General features: G+C 41.9%; 1 protein-coding gene across 1 annotated transcript in view; it reads left to right on the forward strand.

The window, feature by feature from the left end:
• Positions 1 to 18,310, forward strand: part of TNRC6B (trinucleotide repeat containing adaptor 6B) — a 255,936-nt gene that overhangs the window by 68,361 nt on the left and 169,265 nt on the right. The window contains 1 exon segment of the mRNA XM_079140810.1: positions 8,640 to 8,730. Coding sequence (XP_078996936.1) covers positions 8,686 to 8,730 — 45 coding nt within the window. The 5' untranslated portion in view covers positions 8,640 to 8,685.

An 18,310-nucleotide genomic window follows, 5' to 3' on the forward strand; every position in this document is an offset into this window, starting at 1 on the left:
ATGGGATTTGCCCCACCTAAAGATCGGAGCTCCGGTTTCCAGGATTATCCATGATGGCCACTCTGGCTTCGAAATGTGTTGGCAAATGGGGAGCTGCGGCTCAGGGTGTGGATGTGGTCAGCTGGAGGTCCTGGAGCGGGGTGCGGTTGGTCAGGCAGGGGTCCTGGAGGTCGGGTGTGTTTGGTGTAGTTGCGGGATCCTGGAGGTCGGGTGCAGTCAGTCTGGGGTCCCGGTGATAGGGCCCAGTCAGTTGGTCTGGGAGTCCTGGAGGCCGGGAGCAGTCAGTTGCTGTGAGGGCCTTAGAGCCAGGGAGTGACCGGTCGGGCTGAGGGATCCTGGAGATGGGGCTCAGTCAGTCTGGCCAGGGGTCTTATGGGGCCTGGCTGTTGTCTCAAAATGGCGGCAGCCACATGTAATCAAACCTGCAGGTACTATAACAGTGAACTTCCAGGCAACAGCAGGCAGCTGGTGCTCCAGTGGCGATTGGCGATCAGTTTGCTGACTCTGGTTGGACAATTGGGAGGTGAACCTCATGCGTTGGGTGATGGATAGGTGTAAGGCAGGCAATGGACAGGCGAGAGGCAGGCAAATGGCGGATGATAGGCACCTGACAGCAGTCTGCACTCAAAAAAGGCGTCAATATGCTGGCAAACTGCAGGTGGTCACAGCAGACAAATGGGGTAAACAGCAGGGGATCCATAAGCAGCCAAAACTGCCTCACTAAGAAACTGGTATCCTCTGCTTGAAACCGGTATGGAGCAACAAGGAACACAGCCTCCCTCTAGTCCGCCATCTCGATCCCTTTGTATTACATTTTAAATAAAAGAAACTTACTGAATACCTCTTAAATGCTAGGAACACAATTTTAAGAAGGCTGAATAAAGAGATTAACAGGATTTAGTGTCTGATATCAAGAGATTGACCATCAAATCCTTATTTCAGAGGCAACTATGTGAACAAATCTAGTAAAACACAATGAATTTTATGTGGTGCTGAGTACCAAACCCAGTGCCTCACATGTGCCAGGCACAATCCCACCCAGCCCAATGTAAGGCCCCCAAAAAGGAAACCCCAACTCTGTCCCATGGATGGACGGCAACCCCAGTCAGCCGCAGGAGGTGTCACTTGATGCAAACTGCAAGAGGTGTTTATTCCAGCACGCTGGGACCCAACTCGAGGAGTCGAGTCCCTAGCAGAAAATCTTGTAGGTTTATAAAGGGAGAAACCACACATCGGGAGGGGTCGCACATGAAAGGGAAAAGGGGGACAAAGCTGCCGGGAAATTTCAAAGGGGGTCTGGGTTTGCTGATAACATACAACATGTCTCACAATGTTTTACAACAGGGCGTAGATTCTGGTCAATAGTTTCTGGTAATCATACTGTTTGAGCACTATCTGGCTATCTGGCTCAATTTACCCTTTTATTCTCTGTTTGGGGCTGTTTCTTGGAACAGCTTTAAGGGCTTTGTTCCCATTACTGGGAGGGTGACCTTAGGGAGTTGAGATGACTGGGAGGGTGACCTTAGGGAGTTAAGATAACTGGGAGGGTGACCTCAGACAGCTTAAAAAAAATGTCCATTCTTTCACCAACAAGATGAATTTTATAATAAGATTAAACCGTATCCACTGGGACCACTGAGAAAGGAATCATCACTTCTACTTAGAGATGGGTCAGGGAATACTTTTCTAAAAGCTGAGCCTGGAATGATAAGTAGGGTGTTCCTTCATGGCACGGGGGAGAGAAAGACAGGCAGGATAATATGAATTAAAACATGAGAACCTGAAGCAAACTGGCATATTGCTGAAGCTGTAAGTAGTTCAGCATGACTGGAACAAAAAAACTAGGGAGATGAAACTGGAGAGACAAGGTTGCGGTTGTGGCTCAGTGGTGGAGCACTTGGCTGACATGTGAGGCACTGGGTTCGATCCTCAGCACCATGTAGAAATAAATAAATAAATAAAATAAAGGTATTGTGTCTATGTACAAATAAAAAATTTAAAAATAAACTGGAGAGTCAGAGAAGGACTGGATCCTGGAGGACTCTGAAAACATTAGCATATGTGCCACTTTTTATTTCCCATGGATTAAACTCAGGGACACTTAACCACTGAGCCAAATCCCCAGACCTTTTTTTATTTTTTATTTTGAGACTGAGTCTTGCTAAGTTGCTTAGGGCCTTGCTAAGTTGCTGAGGATGGCTTTGAACTTGGATCCTCCTGCCTTGGCCTCCCAAGCTGCTGGGATTACAGGTATACACAACCACGCCTGGCATGTGCCACTCTTATGGACCACCTTGTTCAGAATCTGACTTTACTCATATTTTAGCATTTGTGAGTCCTGCTTTGTGTGTGCTGAGCACAGTGGTAGGCCAAGACCATCCATCACTTATATGTGTGGCAAACTGATGATAGCTCCAAGGTGAAGTGACACGCTGAAGCAGAAATGAAATGCTTGCGCTCACACATCATTTTGTGACAGCGCTGGCCCTCCTTGTTCACCTCTCCAGTTAACTTTCACTCAAGTGGGCTTTGCCTTGACTTTTTCATGACTGTTAGCTCTGATACACCCTCTGACAGTCTCCAGAGGGAACCCAGAGCTAACTCTGCAATTGTGCCCTGCCTGCTTATTCTTCTGGTTTGTCAAATGGACAGTAAGATTGACTTAGACCCTACGCACAGCTATAAGCCATACCGTCAAATGAGAATGTCATCAGGGCAGAGAGTGTAACTCAGAGGTAGAGCTTGCATCTAACATGTGCCAATCCTTAGGTTTGAGCCTCAGCGCCACACAAGAAACATCATCAAGGCTTTTGCAGGAGTAGGGCTGAAACCAGATCCTGGAGCATGCTGAACATGTGTTCTACTTTTGAACTGCACCCCCCAGCCCAACAAGCATTTTTTTAAATAAACACTAAAAACTATTAAGGACAATTCCAAAGGAACAACAAAAAATGGAGCAAATTAAGGATGAAAAGAAAAGCAGTATCAATAAAATGTAAGTAGGTAGACTATATGGTGTTAATTGGGAAAGTTTTAGTTTTTAATTTTTAAATTTTTGTGTAGTAGTGGGGACTGAACCCAGTGGTGCTTTTCCACTGAACTATATCCCTAGCCCTTTTCATTTATTTTTTATTTTTTATTTTCAGACATGCCCTTGCTCAGTTATTAAGGTTGGCCTTAAACTTGCTGTCCTCCTGCCTCAGGCTCCCAAGTAACAGGGATTATGGGCATGCACCCTGCTCTCAGCTTGCTTTCTTTTTTTTAAGTGGTACTAGGTATAAACCTAGTTGGGTTTTGCACATGCTAGGCAAGCACTCTACCAATAAGCTACATCCCCAGCCCTTTTTGTTTTGAGTCAGGTTACAATCTTCCTGCTTCAGCCTTCTAAGTGTCTGGGATTAGTGTGCCACTGCACCCAGCAGTTTTTATTTCTAAAAATAATTCCTGCCAGACATTGTGGCACTCACCTATAGTTCTTTGCACATGCCCAGTGACCTAAAGACCTCCCACTAGGCCCCACCTCTTAGAGGATTTTCTACCTCCCAGTAGTGCCCATGTGGGGACCGAGCCTTTAACACAAGGACCTTTGGGGGGACATTTAATATCCAAATGATAGTAGATGTGGCCTGGGGATTGTTCATAGTTAGTTAATTAGCACATTTGTGTGGAGAGAATGGAAATATTTGCCTGAGTATAGTGCAGAATAGTGTGTGCTTTGGGTGTAGCAAGTTAGCAAGGGCTTTGGAAGGAAAGGTATATTACTGATGTCCATGGTCATGGGATAATAGGGCAGCTTAGGCAGATCCAGAAACTGAACTTGTGAGGTGAAGACTCATATGCAAACTGGGATAGAATAGGACCCAATAAATAATACTCATTTCCCTGCCCAAATTCTGAACCAACAGAGGAATAAGAAAGGTGGAGATGAAAATGTCACTTTAATAATAAAGCTGACATACCTAAGGGCAAGTAGTCTTCTTAATTCTGAACTCAGGACTTAACAGGTGTGCTCAGCCAGCAGCAGTACTAGGAGAGGCTCGCCTAGTAGAAGTAGTAAGTAGTGGAGTTCACGTTCTCTTTCCAGAGACACTAATCAGATAAGTGTCTTCACCCCAACAGCATGAGTCATGACATGAGTTTGGTGATAGTAAAGAATTCGTATTGTCCCATGTGGAGAGAAGTATCAAGAATGGGGAAAAGATTTCCCTCCCCTGGTGCTCCCCAGCTTCTGTCTCTTAGTGCATTGGTCTTTACCAGTAAGCCCAGGTCAGCCAGAGTCTGCCGAGCCCCTCCCTCTCTTCCCCTCTTCCCTCCTTCCCTTCTTTCTGGTGTAGTCAGAAACCTCTTCATTTCCATTTCTCCTTGTACTCAACTGTGTACATCTAGCACAAACAATTTTAAAGGACAACTTTGCTCACTTTGTAAGGCTCTTTGAAGTTCACCTGCCTTGCAGCTTGTATGCAGCAAATAATTGTCCCAGTTTCTGATGTCTAAAAGGCCTGAATGAAGACTCTTTACCCTAAAGTCTAATCTTTCCTCAGCCATGCCAGTTTAGGAAGAGCTATGCCAGCATAATTCAAGGTCATGCAGCAGCCCTCTGTACACTGAAGCCACCCAAGCCTGTTAATGCCCTAGCTGAGGCCAGCACAGCTGGCATTTGCTTGCTAGGCTGAAGTGGTATATGCTGAGACTACTTGCACAGCTGGAGTTCAGTTTGGATGAGCTTTCAGTGCCACCATCAACAACTGTGGCTTGTTTCTTGGCAAGACCTTCAAAGCCCCCATAGTCTTTGCCAAGACTTCTGAGCTTGGTGCATGCAGCCTCGTCTCTACAGAAACAGCCACTACCTGATGACAAAGTTGCCATAACTACAGTCACTGCTAAGGTCAAAATACTGTGTGGCCAATAGTTTATAAGCTTCAATAGTTAAAATGCTAACACACAAGTGTAAAAACCTGTGTGGCCTAATGTAATCATCTACAGGAATATCCTTTGCCCCTCATTAAAGGCCCAAAGTCCTGACCTCCAACTGAAGCTTCAAAACTTCCACATGTATTTTGTGCCCCCAAATTTTACTTCCTGTCTTTTTATCAAGATTTCAGTCTCGTGCACCAGATGTGAGGCTCTTTGAGACCCAAATAGCACTATCCTCCCCTTGACTGAGCTCTGTACCAGTGGAGAAATGAGATAAAAAAAGGAAAGTGTTTGAGAGACCAAAGTATTGTCTCTGTTACTGACAAAGCTGTATTGGAGATTGTGACTTACGCATAGATACTGCTAAGTGAACTTCTTAACCCCCAACTTCAGAATTCAGCTAACTTATTTAGTTGTGGGTAGTTGTGAGGGTCCTGCATTTAGGGGAACAAGAACCAGGAGAACACCTGCTCCCCAGATGCAGCACTTCCCAAGAGAAGGAATGGCTGAGCTCCGCACCCCTTGTCTCTCCAGACTCACCAGACAGGAGAGCTTTTGTCTCCTTGCATGCAGAGAGGGGAAGCAGGAAAGCTCAGGAGAGGGAAGCAACATCCCTTTGAATGCAGTCACGGGAATGCTCAGCAAGAATTGAGGATTGAGTACAGAAGAATAGAGGGAGTGTTGAGAGTGGTCATCAGCATGTCTTTAGTACCTATTACATATCAAGTGCCAATGTATTATCATTTAATGCTCAGGAAAATGATTGTTTCCAAGTCTCCATAGGCAAATGAGACTGAGACAAAGGGGAGCTTTCTTAAGGTCTAATATACATAGTCCTTTGAGTCTGACTTGAATTACAGCTATGAGTGCCTCTAGATTTGTCACTGCTTCTTTTTTCTTTTTAATTTGTTTTAATTAGTTATACATGACGCAGAGTACATTTTGACACATTGTAAACAAATGGAGCACAACTCCTCAATTCTCTGGCTGTACACGATGCCAAGTCACCTGTCATGCAATCACATATGTATGTAGGGTAATAATGTCTGTCTCATTCCACCATCCTTCTCACCCCCACGCCCCTCCCTCTCCCCTCTGCTCAATCCAAAGTTCCTCCATTCTTCTCAACCCCGCCCCCAATTATGGATCATCATCTACTTATCAGAGAAAACATTTGGCCTTCATTTTTTGAATGATTGACTGATTTCACTTAGCATGATATTCTCCAGCTCCATCCATTTACCTGCAAATGCCATAATTTCATTGTTTTGTTTTGTTTGGGTACTGGGGATTGAACTCAGGGGCACTTGACTACTGAGCCACATCCCAAGCCTTATTTAGTGTTTTATTTAGAGACAGGGTCTCACAGGGTTGCTTAGCACCTCGCTTTTACTGATACTGGCTTTGAACTCACAAACCTTCTGCCTCAGCCTCCCGAGCTGCTGGGATTACAGGTTTGTGCCACCACACCTGGCAGTTTCATTCTTCTTTAAGGTTGAGTAATATTCCATTGTGTATATGTACCACATTTTCTTAGTCCATTCATTTGTTGAAGGGCATCTAGGTTGGTTCCATAATTTAGCTATTGTTGTCACTGCTTCTTACCCCTTCAGGCCTAACAACAGTAAAGTTTTCTGCTGTTGCCAGCCACTGAATGGGTACATGTTCATTGTTCTTCCTTCATAATTTCTACTTTAACATGTTGTAAAATTTAGGGCTGCTATAAGGAGAGAAGGTAAGACTTAATTGGGTTTTGATGAATAGGTGGGATCTTGTAAGGAGATGATGGATTTTGAGAAGTGAGTATAGGAGCTAAAGTCTTGGTTAAGCTGGGCACTGTGGTGTGCACCATAGTCTCAGCTACTCAAAAGGTTGAGGCAAGAGGATATCTTGAGCCCAGGAGTTGGAGGCTAGCCTGGGCAGCATAGCAAGTTCCACCTCTGGGGGAAGGTCTTGATAACAACCTTGAAGGTGGGGAGTAGGAAGGTTGGGGAGGACAGAGGACTGTCCATTATTGGGGCAGGGAAGAGGAGTCAGGGAAAGAAAAGAGCAGTGTCTGTCAGAGAAGGGTCATAGAGAAAGACATGTAAGAACACAGGGCTGGACAGGAGAAAGGAGGGAGTTCATAAAGCTGTAACTCAAGCAGCAATGGCCTTTCATAGAGGAGCACAGCCACCGCCAGCCCTCCTTCCTCTCCTGCCTTCCTCCTGGGAGCCTGGAGTGGAGCCCCTAGACTCAGTCAGGCAGAGAAAAATGGAGAGTAACCAGTGCTGTCCCAGAGCGCAGGCCTGGGAGCAGGAAGGGAATTCTCCGTGGTTGTAGTGCATTGTCTCCATATGCCCACGTCCCTTCCTGTGAGTGAGAAGACGGTTGTGAGGCACTTTGCAGACCATATCTCGCTGGATGTGTTCTCTAATTTTTCCAGTGCTGTCAACTTAATTTTCATAGAAAGAGCAATCCTGGTTTTATACAACTGTTATAAACAGTGAGGGACAAAAGCAACTAGAGAGAGCCTGTTGGACTTGGGGTGTGCCTTGTGTGTGTGTCACGGGAAGTGGAAGTTGAGAGTTTCTGGTGTACCGACTTTATACTCACATCACATAAATAAATATTTATTCCTAAAAAAACTTTGTTGGGAGAGCACACCAGATATTTTGATACCCTTTTTACAAACCAGCAGCCATGGAAACCCAGAAGTGCCTTCTTATTCTCAGGTCTTGCAGCTGGCTGTAAGAAACCTGCACCAGAAGGGATTGCCAGACCCTGGTGCTCTGCACACAGAAGAGCATGTGTTAGAAGCATCATTTTAGCTTTTACATTTTGTGGCTATAAGTCTTTAAAAATATTTGAGAGGTTTTTAAGGTGTGTTAGGTTTTTTTAGGGAAGTGGTACGGGGGATGAAACCCAGGACCTAGGTGAGCATGCTAGGTGAGCACTCCACCACTGACCCAGGTACCAGCACTTTTTATTTTTTATTTTGAGACAGAGTCTCACTAAGTTGCCCAGGCTGGCCTTAAACATTAAATCCTTCTGCCTGAGCCTCCCAAGTAGCTGGGATCATAGGTGTGCACCACCACACCTGGCTCCTTTTGGCACATTTTAATTTAGAACATTTTAACAAACTTTTGCTTGATTCATATTTAAAGGAAAAATTAATATTTTATGTCATTTTATCCCATAAGTATCCTAGTATTTATTAAATTAACTGACATTTAGTTTTCTAGGCATATTTTCTTTAAAAAGTGGATCAACCATTAGAATGGACTTTAATTTTCATTACAAAAGCGAAACTATTGAACATAAATCATAAACCCAGGAAACCCAGCCAGTCCCAGTAGCCTAGTGATATCCAGGCGGAGTGACTTTCTCACCCATGTCCTTCTGGCAGGTCAATGTGGACTGCAATAACTGTTGAAGATTTCTATTATCACCTCTGCCAAGAGCCACGTAAGATTGGGAAAGAAATCTAGAGCTATTAATATCCCAGTGCCTTAAGCCTTTTCCAGTTATCTTGCTCCTCCAACATGCGGAAGAGTCCTGCTCTGCCTTACTCTATCTTTCTTCTTACCTAAGATGCACCACACACTCAAAGTGCCTAAGGTTATCCATCTCCTTACATGATCCATGGTCTCAGTGACAAAATTTCAAAATTTTAATCTAAATCTTTGGAGAAGTAAGCTTTTGCCCAAATTCCTTATATATGTTTTTCTCTTTTTATCTTTCAGGCAGTATTTGTGTGTTTCTGCAGAGTTTTGCACAGAGTCTGTTCCCATGCAAACCAATGACGGAGAAGTGTCGGAAGAAAGTGGTTCCAAGGTCAGTAATGCATCTCCCAGTATAAAGAATTTGAGTAGAAATCCAACAGTAGAAGCAGTTTATGAGTAGAGTGGGTGTTTGTTTTAGGTCAATTTAGAAATTTAGATTGATTTAAATCAGACCTAACCTAGATCTGAGAAGATTTTATCTTCTCAGTATCTGTTTTTTTTGTTATTCTGTGTGACAAATTTAAAATAAATTTAACTAGAACTTTATGTTTCATTTTTAGAATACCACTTTACCCCTTCAATTTTGTTATGAAGGTTAACAAACTTGTAAAAATTAAAACAAGAAGTATGTGAGACTGTAAGTAAAAGCCTGTCCTTGTTCCTGTTGCACAGAGGCTGTCACTCGTGCTTTTTAGACATTTTTCTATTACAAATTTTAAGTGTTAATTTGTTTGGTTTTTCATTTAAAGCTGAAGGAATTTTCTTTGTCAAACCCAGTCTATAAATAGGTATCTATGTGTTTATCTACTTCTGTCTGACTCTGTCCTGAATTTCCTTGGCTCTTTTCTGATGTGGTCACATGGAACTCTTCGAATCCTTTTTCCTCCCTCTCTCTCCTTCAGAATTGTCTCTAGTTCGTTTGGGAGCTTCCAAGGGTACCTCACGGTGTCTTTTAAACAGTCTCCAGCGTTGCAGCATTGGCCCCTACCCAGGATCCCCAAGGTGGGAGGTCCTTTGCTGATGTGCTGCCACCAGTATTCTCTGTGGGATGCTTATTCCTTCACCAGAGCCAAAGTGGAGACCAGTCAGAATGGCATCAAGAACCCCTAAAGTATGCTGAGCCAGGCACAAAAGATCACATATTGCATCATGCCACATATGGGACATGTGCAGGATAGATAAATTCATAGGCAGAGGAAGATGGGTGGTTTCTGGAGATTGGAGGAGGGACATGTGGAATGGGCAATAACTGCCTAATGGATATGGGGTTTCCTCGTGGGGTGATAAAAGCATTTTAGAATTAGATAGAATATGTAGGTGCACAGCATCTCTGACACACTAAATACCTCTGAATTGTTCATCTCAATATGGTTAGATTTATGTTACATGAATTTCACATCAATAATTAAGATTTTTAAAAAGGAAAAAAATGGGGGCTGGGGAGATAGCTCAGTTGGTAGAGTGCTTGCCTTGTAAGCATAAGGCCCTGGGTTCGAGCCCCAGCACCCAAAAACAAAAAACAGAAAACAAAAAAAAAAAAGGAAAAAAATGTTACTGGGTTCCATTACCTGTACTCACTGCCTGTTGGCTTCCTGCTGTGATTTGCTGGATTCTGGAGAGGTCACACACTTGTCTGCCCTTGCACATTGTGTGCTGGGCTTTAAGAAACTGAGTCCTTTCCTTATACAGCTCCTTCAGCATGATTCTGAACCCCAGCACTCAACAGGGTTGTGATCGAATCCATGAGATGGGAGTAGGGGGCACATGCCATCCTGTCCTCTTGTTTTTTCTTTCCCATTGCACCAGTTCTCTTGCTTCTTTCTGTAGCCAAGCAGAAGCCTGTGAGCTTTCACTAGATGCACCTAGAGCCCGAGTCTCAATGAGGGCTGTCAGAGCTAGCAAAACACATGGACCCTAAGAATTGCCCCCAAACACATGCTCAGGACACTTAAGACACACACACCCTGGGATTTCTAAGGTACACACACACACTTCCCCAAGATCCTGATTCATTAATTTATAGTGAAATATAGTGGTTTTTTTGTTTGTTTGTTTGTTTGTTTTGCGGTGCTGGGGATTGAACCCAGGGCCTTGTGCTTGCAAGGCAAGCACTCTACCAACTGAGCTATATCCCCAGCCCTGAAATATAATGTTAATGAAGACTAGATTCTAGGATTCCCTGGCTAGTAATCCATCTCTCCCTAGAAAGCTAAGGGGTAATTGGATGATTGCTTACTGAGCATGTAATTAGACCAATATAGAATATTTTATTATGCCATAAACTCAGACTTTACCTTTGTTTGGTTGCGGGGAGGGCTGGTTTTCTTGATTTTTCATTTACTTAATAGTTTATTAGTTCAAAATTAATTAAAGACATAAAAGAACATTCTTCTTATACTTGAAGTAGATGCTTCTGTTAATCAGAAGTTAGATTATAACTTCAACCTCATCAGCCTTAGTTTAGTTCAGATTTTTATGTTTTATTCTCCCTATGTTGCCTTTTGTTTAAAATCTTATATTTGAAATGATTTATGTTAATGCAGACATTTATCATAGTGAGTGTTTTGATAACAATTTGTGGATGTCTTTGAACAAAAAGCCAGGCATGGTGGCACATGCCTCTGATCCAGCTGGTCAGGAGGCCACGACAGGAGCTCACAAGCTCAAGGCCAGTCAGGGAAACTTGGTGAGGCATTCAGCAACTTAGTGGGACTCTGTATCAAAATGAAGAATAGCAGCCAGGCGCATGGATGCATACATGTAATCCCAGCAACTCAGGAGGCTGAGGCAGGAGGAACACAGGTTGAAGGCCATCAATTTAGTGAGGCCCTAAGCAACTCAGTGAGACCCAGTCTCAAAATAAAAAGTTTAAATAAAAGGAGGACTGGGGATGTAGCTCAGTGGTAAAGTACCCCTGGGTTCAAACCACAGTACAAAAAAAAAAAAAAAAAAAAGAGAGAAAGAAAAAAAAAAGTACTAAAAGAAGACAAATTGTCAGAGTTGTTATCAAGGTAAAACTTCAGATGCTTCTAAATATGTTCTTTGGCGGCATTGTGACTACTGCTTATTGTTTTCTCAAGGAACACTTCAGGCATTTTTTTGTTGTTGTTGATGTTGTTGATGGAGCTTTATTTTATTTATTTGTTTATACATGGTGCTGAGAATATGCTAGGCAAACACTCTATCACTGAGCTACAACTCCAGCCCTTCAGGCCTTATTTAATGTTGCTGCTATGTATGAGAGAGAAAAAACTGAATAGAACTAACACAGTTAACCATGAGGTTGTCTTATTATTATTCCACACTTTCAGAGGTTAGGTAAGAAAATTACGTTCTGTAAAAAAGTCTTTGGTGACTTATCAGGAAGTCCAAAGGCAAGGGTATGTACTTCTTGGGGTCCTGAATCCCTTAGAGAATCAGCTGACCTACTTTAGACAGTTATTTGCCTATTGATCTAAAATATATTTTATCTGTTATATGTGACTTTCACTCATTGAATGTAATGGTCATTTTTCTTAGTACCTGGTCTGGCTGTTACAGAGCAGAGCTGTATATTGCCAGGGAGGTTTTAGCTCTGGTGTGGATTTACTGACATACCTTGGATCCCAGCCATTTATTTGTGTCATTCTTTCTCCTTCATTCTTTTTGTTGAGATATTATTTTTTTATTTTTTTTTTTTTATTGTAAACAAATGGGATACATGTTGTTTCTCTGTTTGTACATGGCGTAAAGGCATACCATTTGTGTAATCATAAATTTACATAGAGCAATGTTGTTTGATTCATTCTGTTATTTTTTCCCTTCCCCCCACCCCTCCCACCCCTCTTTACCCTCTATACAGTAGTTCCTTCCTCCATACTTGCCCCCCTCCCTAACCCTAACTCTAACCCTTCCCTCCCCCCCATTATGTGTCAACCTCCACTTATTAGCGATATCATTCGTCCTTTGGCTTTTTGAGATTGGCTTATCTCACTTAGCATGATATTCTCCAATTTCATTCATTTGCCTGCAAATGTCATAATTTTATCATTCTTTATGGCTGAGTAATATTCCATAGTATATATATACCACAGTTTCTTTATCCACTCATCAATTGAAGGGCATCTAGGTTGGTTCCACAGTCTGGCTATTGTGAATTGAGCAGCTATGAACATTGATGTGGCTGTATTTCTGTAGTATGCAGATTTTAAGTCCTTTGGGTATAGGCCAAGGAGTGGGATAGCTGGGTCAAATGGTGGTTCCATTCCAAGTTTTCTAAGGAATCTCCACACTGCTTTCCATAGTGGCTGCACTAATTTGCAGCCCCACCAGCAGTGTATGAGTGTACCTTTCTCCCCACATCCTCGCCAACACCTGTTGTTGCTCGTATTCTTGATAATCGCCATTCTAATTGGGGTGAGATGGAATCTTAGGGTGGTTTTGATTTGCATTTCTCTTATTACTAGAGATGTTGAACATTTTTCCATATGTTTGTTGATTGCTTGTAGATCTTCTTCTGTGAAGTGTCTATTCATTTCCTTAGCCCATTTGTTGACTGGACTGTTTGAATTCTTGGAGTAGAGTTTTTTGAGTTCTTTATAGATTCTGGAGATTAGTGCTCTATCTGAAGTATGATTGGCAAAGATATTCTCCCACTCTGTAGGCTCTTTCTTCGCATTGCTGATAGTTTCCTTTGCTGAGAGAAAGCTTTTTAGTTTGAATCTATCCCAGTGGTTGATTCTAGCTTTTATTTCTTGTGCTATGGGAGTCCTGTTAAGGAAGTCTGGTCCTAGACCAACAAGGTGAAGATTTGGACCTACTTTTTCTTCTATAATCTGCAGGGTCTCTGGTCTGATTCCGAGGTCCTTAATCCATTTTGAGTTTAGTTTCGTGCATGGTGAGAGATATGGGTTTAGTTTCATTCTGTTGCATATGGATTTCCAATTCTCCCAGCACCATTTGTTGAAGAGGCTATCTTTTCTCCATTGCATATTTTTGGCCCCTTTGTCTAGTATGAGAAAATTGTATTTATTTGGGTTTGTGTCCGTGTCCTCTATTCTGTACCATTGATCTACCTTTCTATTTTGGTACCAATACCATGCCGTTTTTGTTACTATTGCTTTGTAGTAGAGTTGAAGATCTGGTATTGCAATACCCCCTGTTTCACTCTTCCTGCTAAGGATTGCTTTAGCTATTCTGGGTTTCTTATTCTTCCAGATGAATTTCATAATTGCCTGCTCTATTTCTGTAAGGTACGTCATTGGGATTTTAATTGGAATTGCATTGAATTTGTATAGCACTTTAGGTAGTATGGCCATTTTGACAATATTAATTCTTCCTATCCAAGAACATGGAAGATCTTTCCATCTTCTAAGGTGTTCTTTAATTTCTTTCTTTAGTGTTGTATAGTTCTCATTGTAGAGGTCTTTCACCTCTTTTGTGAGATTGATTCCCAAGTATTTTATTTTTTTCGAGGCTATTGTGAATGGGGTAGTTTTCCTAATTTCTCGTTCTGAAGATTCATCACTTATGTATAAAAATGCGTTGGATTTATGGGCATTGATCTTGTAACCTGCTACTTTACTGAAATCACTTATGAGTTCTAAGAGTTTTCTGGTGGAATTTCCAGGTTCCTCTAAATATATAATCATGTCATCAGCGAACAGGGATAGTTTGAGTTCTTCTTTTCCAATTCGTATCCCTTTAATTTCTTTGGTTTGTCTAATTGCTCTGGCCAGAGTCTCAAGAACGATGTTGAATAGAAGTGGTGAAAGAGGGCATCCCTGCCTTGTTCCAGTTTTTAGGGGGAATGCTTTCAGTTTTTCACCATTTAGAATGATATTAGCCATGGGCTTAGCATAAATGGCCTTTACAATGTTAAGGAATGTTCCCACTATCCCTATTTTTTCTAGTGTTTTGAGCATGAAGGGGTGCTGTATTTTATCAAATGCTTTTTCTGCATCTATTGAAATAATCATGTGATTCTTGACTTTAAGTCTATTAATATGGTGAATTACGTTTATTGATTTCCTGATGTTGAACCAACCTTGCATCCCTGGGATGAAACCCACTTGATCATGGTGCACTATCTTTTTAATATGTTTTTGTATGCGATTTGCTAAAATTTTGTTGAATTTTTGCGTCGATGTTCATTAAGGATATTGGTCTGAAATTTTCTTTCCTTGATGAGTCTCTGTCTGGTTTAGGTATCAGTGTGATACTGGCTTCATAGAATGAGTTTGGGAGGGTTCCCTCCTCTTCTATTTTATGGAATACTTTGAGAAGTATTGGAATGAGCTCTTCCTTAAAGGTTTTGTAGAACTCGGCTGAGAACCCATCTGGTCCCGGACTTTTCTTTGTTGGTAGGCTTTTGATGACTTCTTCTATTTCAGTACTTGAAATTGGTCTATTTAAATTGTTTATGTCCTCCTCATTCAGTTTAGGCAATTCATATGTCTCTAGAAACCTGTTGATGTCTTCGAAATTTTCTATTTTGTTGGAGTATAGATTTTCAAAATAGCTTCTAATTATGTTTTGTATTTCCATCCTGTCTGTTGTGATATTTCCTTGTTCATTCCGAATTTTAGTGATTTGGGTTTTCTCTCGTCTTCTCTTTGTTAGTGTGGCTAAAGGTTTATCAATTTTGTTTATTTTTTCGAAGAACCAACTATTTATTTTGTCAATTTTTTGTATTGTTTCTTTTGTTTCAATTTCATTGATTTCAGCTCTGAGTTTAACTATTTCCTGTCTTCTACTACTTTTGGTGCTGTTCTGTTCTTCTTTTTCTAGGGCTTTGAGCTGTAGTGTTAGGTCGTTTATTTGTTGAGTTTTACTTCTTTTATTAAATGCGCTCCATGAAATAAATTTCCCTCTAAGTACTGCTTTCATAGTGTCCCAGAGATTTTGATATGATGTTTCTTTGTTCTCATTTACCTCTAAGAATTTTTTAATTTCTTCCTAATATCTTCTGTTATCCATTCATCATATAATAGCATATTGTTTAATCTCCAGATGTTGGAATAGTTTCTGTGTTTTACTCTTTCATTTATTTCTAACTTCAATCCATTATGATCTGATAGAATACATGCTAGTGTCTCTATCTTCTTGTATTTGCTAACATTAGCTTTGTGGCATAATATATGGTCTATTTTAGAGAAGGATCCATGTGCTGCTGAGAAGAAAGTGTATTCACTCTTGGTTGGATGGAATATTCTATAAATGTCCGTTAAGTCTAAATTATTGATTGTGTTGTTGAGATCTATGGTTTCTTTGCTCAATTTTTGTCTGGAAGATCTGTCCAGTGGTGAGAGAGGCGTGTTAAAATCACCTAGTATTATTGTGTTGTGGTCTATTTGGTTTCTGAAATTGAGAAGGATTTGTTTGACATACATAGATGAGCCACTGTTTGGGGCATAGATGTTTATGATTGTTATATCTTGCTGATTTATGCTTCCCTTAAGCAGTATGAAATGACCTTCTTTATCCCTTCTGACTAACTTTGGCTTGAAGTCCACATTATCGGAAATGAGGATGGATACTCCAGCTTTTTTGCTGAGTCCATGTGCATGGTATGTTTTTCCCCATCCTTTCACCTTTAATCTATGGGTATCTTTTTCTATGAGGTGAGTCTCTTACAGGCAACATATTGTTGGATCTTTCTTTTTAATCCAGTCTGCCAGTCTATGTCTTTTGATTGATGAATTCAGGCCATTAACATTCAGGGTTATTATAGAGAAATGATTTGGTTTCCCGGTCATTTGGTTCATTTTTAAAATTTTGTTTATTTATTTGTTTGACACAACTTGTTTCCTCCTTTATTTGACAATTCCTTTAGGATAATTCCTCCCTTTGCTGATTTGCTTCTTTGTTTTTCATCTCTTCCTCATGGAATATTTTGTTGAGAATGTTCTGTAATGCTGGCTTTCTTTTTGTAAATTCTTTTAGCTTTTGTTTATCATGGAAGGATTTTATTTCATCGTCAAATTTGAAGGTAAGTTTTGCTGGGTATAAGATTCTTGGTTGGCATCCATTTTCTTTCAGGGCTTGAAAAATGTTGTTCCAGGACCTTCTAGCTTTTAGGGTCTGGATTGAAAAATCTGCTGATATGCGTATTGGTTTCCCCCTGAATGTAATTTGGTTCTTTTCTCTCACAGCCTTTAAAATTCTGTCTTTATTTTGTATGTTAGGTATTTTCATTATAATGTGCCTTGGTGTGGGTCTGTTGTAATTTTGTGTATTTGGAGTCCTGTAAGCCTCTTGAACTTGATTTTCCATTTCATTCTTCAGATTTGGGAAATTTTCTGATATTATTTCATTGAATAGGTTGTTCATTCCTTTGGCTTGTTTCTCTAGGCCTTCCTCAATCCCAATAATTCTTAAATTTGGCCTTTTCATGATATCCCATAGTTCTTGTAGATTCTGTTCATGATTTCTTACCATCTTCTCTGTTTGTTCAGCTTTGTTTTCAAGGTTAAATATTTTGTCTTCAATGTCTGAGGTTCTGTCTTCCAGGTGTTCTATCCTATTGGATATGCTTTCTATGGAGTTCTTAATTTGGTTTATTGTTTCCTTCATGTCAAGGATTTCTGTTTGGTTTTTTTTCAATATCTCTAACTCTTTATTGAAATGATCTTTTGCTTCCTGTATTTGCTCTTTTAACTGTCGATTGGTGCGATCAATCAATGCTTGCATTTGCTCTTTCATCTCATCATTCAATGCTTGCATTTGCTCTTTCATCTCCTCGTTTGCTTCTCTGATCATTTTAATTATGTACATTCTGAACTCCTTTTCTGTCATTTCTTCTGCCATGCTGTCATTGGGTTTTATTGATGTAACATCTAGATTTGTTTGCAGCATTTTCTTTCCTTGTTTTCTCATGTTGTTCAGATATCAGTGGACCGCTGAGATATTGCAGATTTCCTCTGTTGATTTACAATGACCCTGAAGATTTCTATATATATCCCCTCTTAGCCTTCAGTAGGCTGAAGTCTTGGAGGAGGTTGATAATGCGGTGCTCCACAAGGAAGCTGCCTCTCTAGGAGTGGTGGCCTTCAGGTGGGGTATATTCCCTGCTAGTGGGCAGAGGTGCCTCCACTTGTTGACCAATGGTCATCCAAAGGGGACCTAGGCTGTGGGCTGAGGCAAGGCCTGTTTGGGCCTGTGTCTCTGGTTTTACCGTCCTTGTGGGGAAACCTCACCAGGCAGGGAAGACTCACCCAGTGGGGAGGTCTCGCTGGTCAGTTTCCTCCTAGAGGTTCCCCTCAATTTACAGCTACTGCCTGGGCTGGGCTGCCTTCCTCTGCAAAGTTTCCAGGGGCTCGGCCCTACCTCCTGGGCCTGGGAGCCTCACCCTTCGCAGATGAATCTCCTTAGGCTGCCCCTCCTCAGAGAATTTGCCCATAGGCCTGGAACCTTCGCTCCGCCCTAAGCCTGTCTCTGTGCGGCTCTTCCACCCAGAAGCCTCCTAGATCCTGGGACCCTGTTCTGCACCTAATCGCCTGGCTGCGTGGCCCCTCCTCTGAGCAGCCACCTGTGGCCCCGAACAATCGCTCTGAGTCCCAGAGACCCGCCACAGGCCTCTTCCTCCAGACAGCCGCCCAGTATGCCGGTGCGGTCACTAGGAGTCCAAGAAACTCACTTCGTGCCTCCTCCTCCCACCAACCACCCGTAGCCTGGGGCAATCAATCACTCCGAGTCGAAGTGACCCTCCCCGTTCCTCCTCCTTCTCCAGATAACCCCCCGGGTGTTCAGGAGCAGTCCCTCTGAGTGGCTCTGAATCCACGTGACCCGCTGCACGGGTCCTCTGGGCACCGCGCGGAGCTCTGGTGTGGCCCCTCAAGACCAAGCGTCCCACCACGCTTCTCCTCCAGGCAGCCCCCCTGTGTTCAGGAGCTGTCACTTTAAGACCAAACAACTCACCACTCGCCTTCTCC

Source organism: Sciurus vulgaris, assembly GCF_902686455.1.
Source record: "Sciurus vulgaris genome assembly, chromosome: 5".
In the NCBI taxonomy this organism is placed as follows: domain Eukaryota; kingdom Metazoa; phylum Chordata; class Mammalia; order Rodentia; family Sciuridae; genus Sciurus; species Sciurus vulgaris.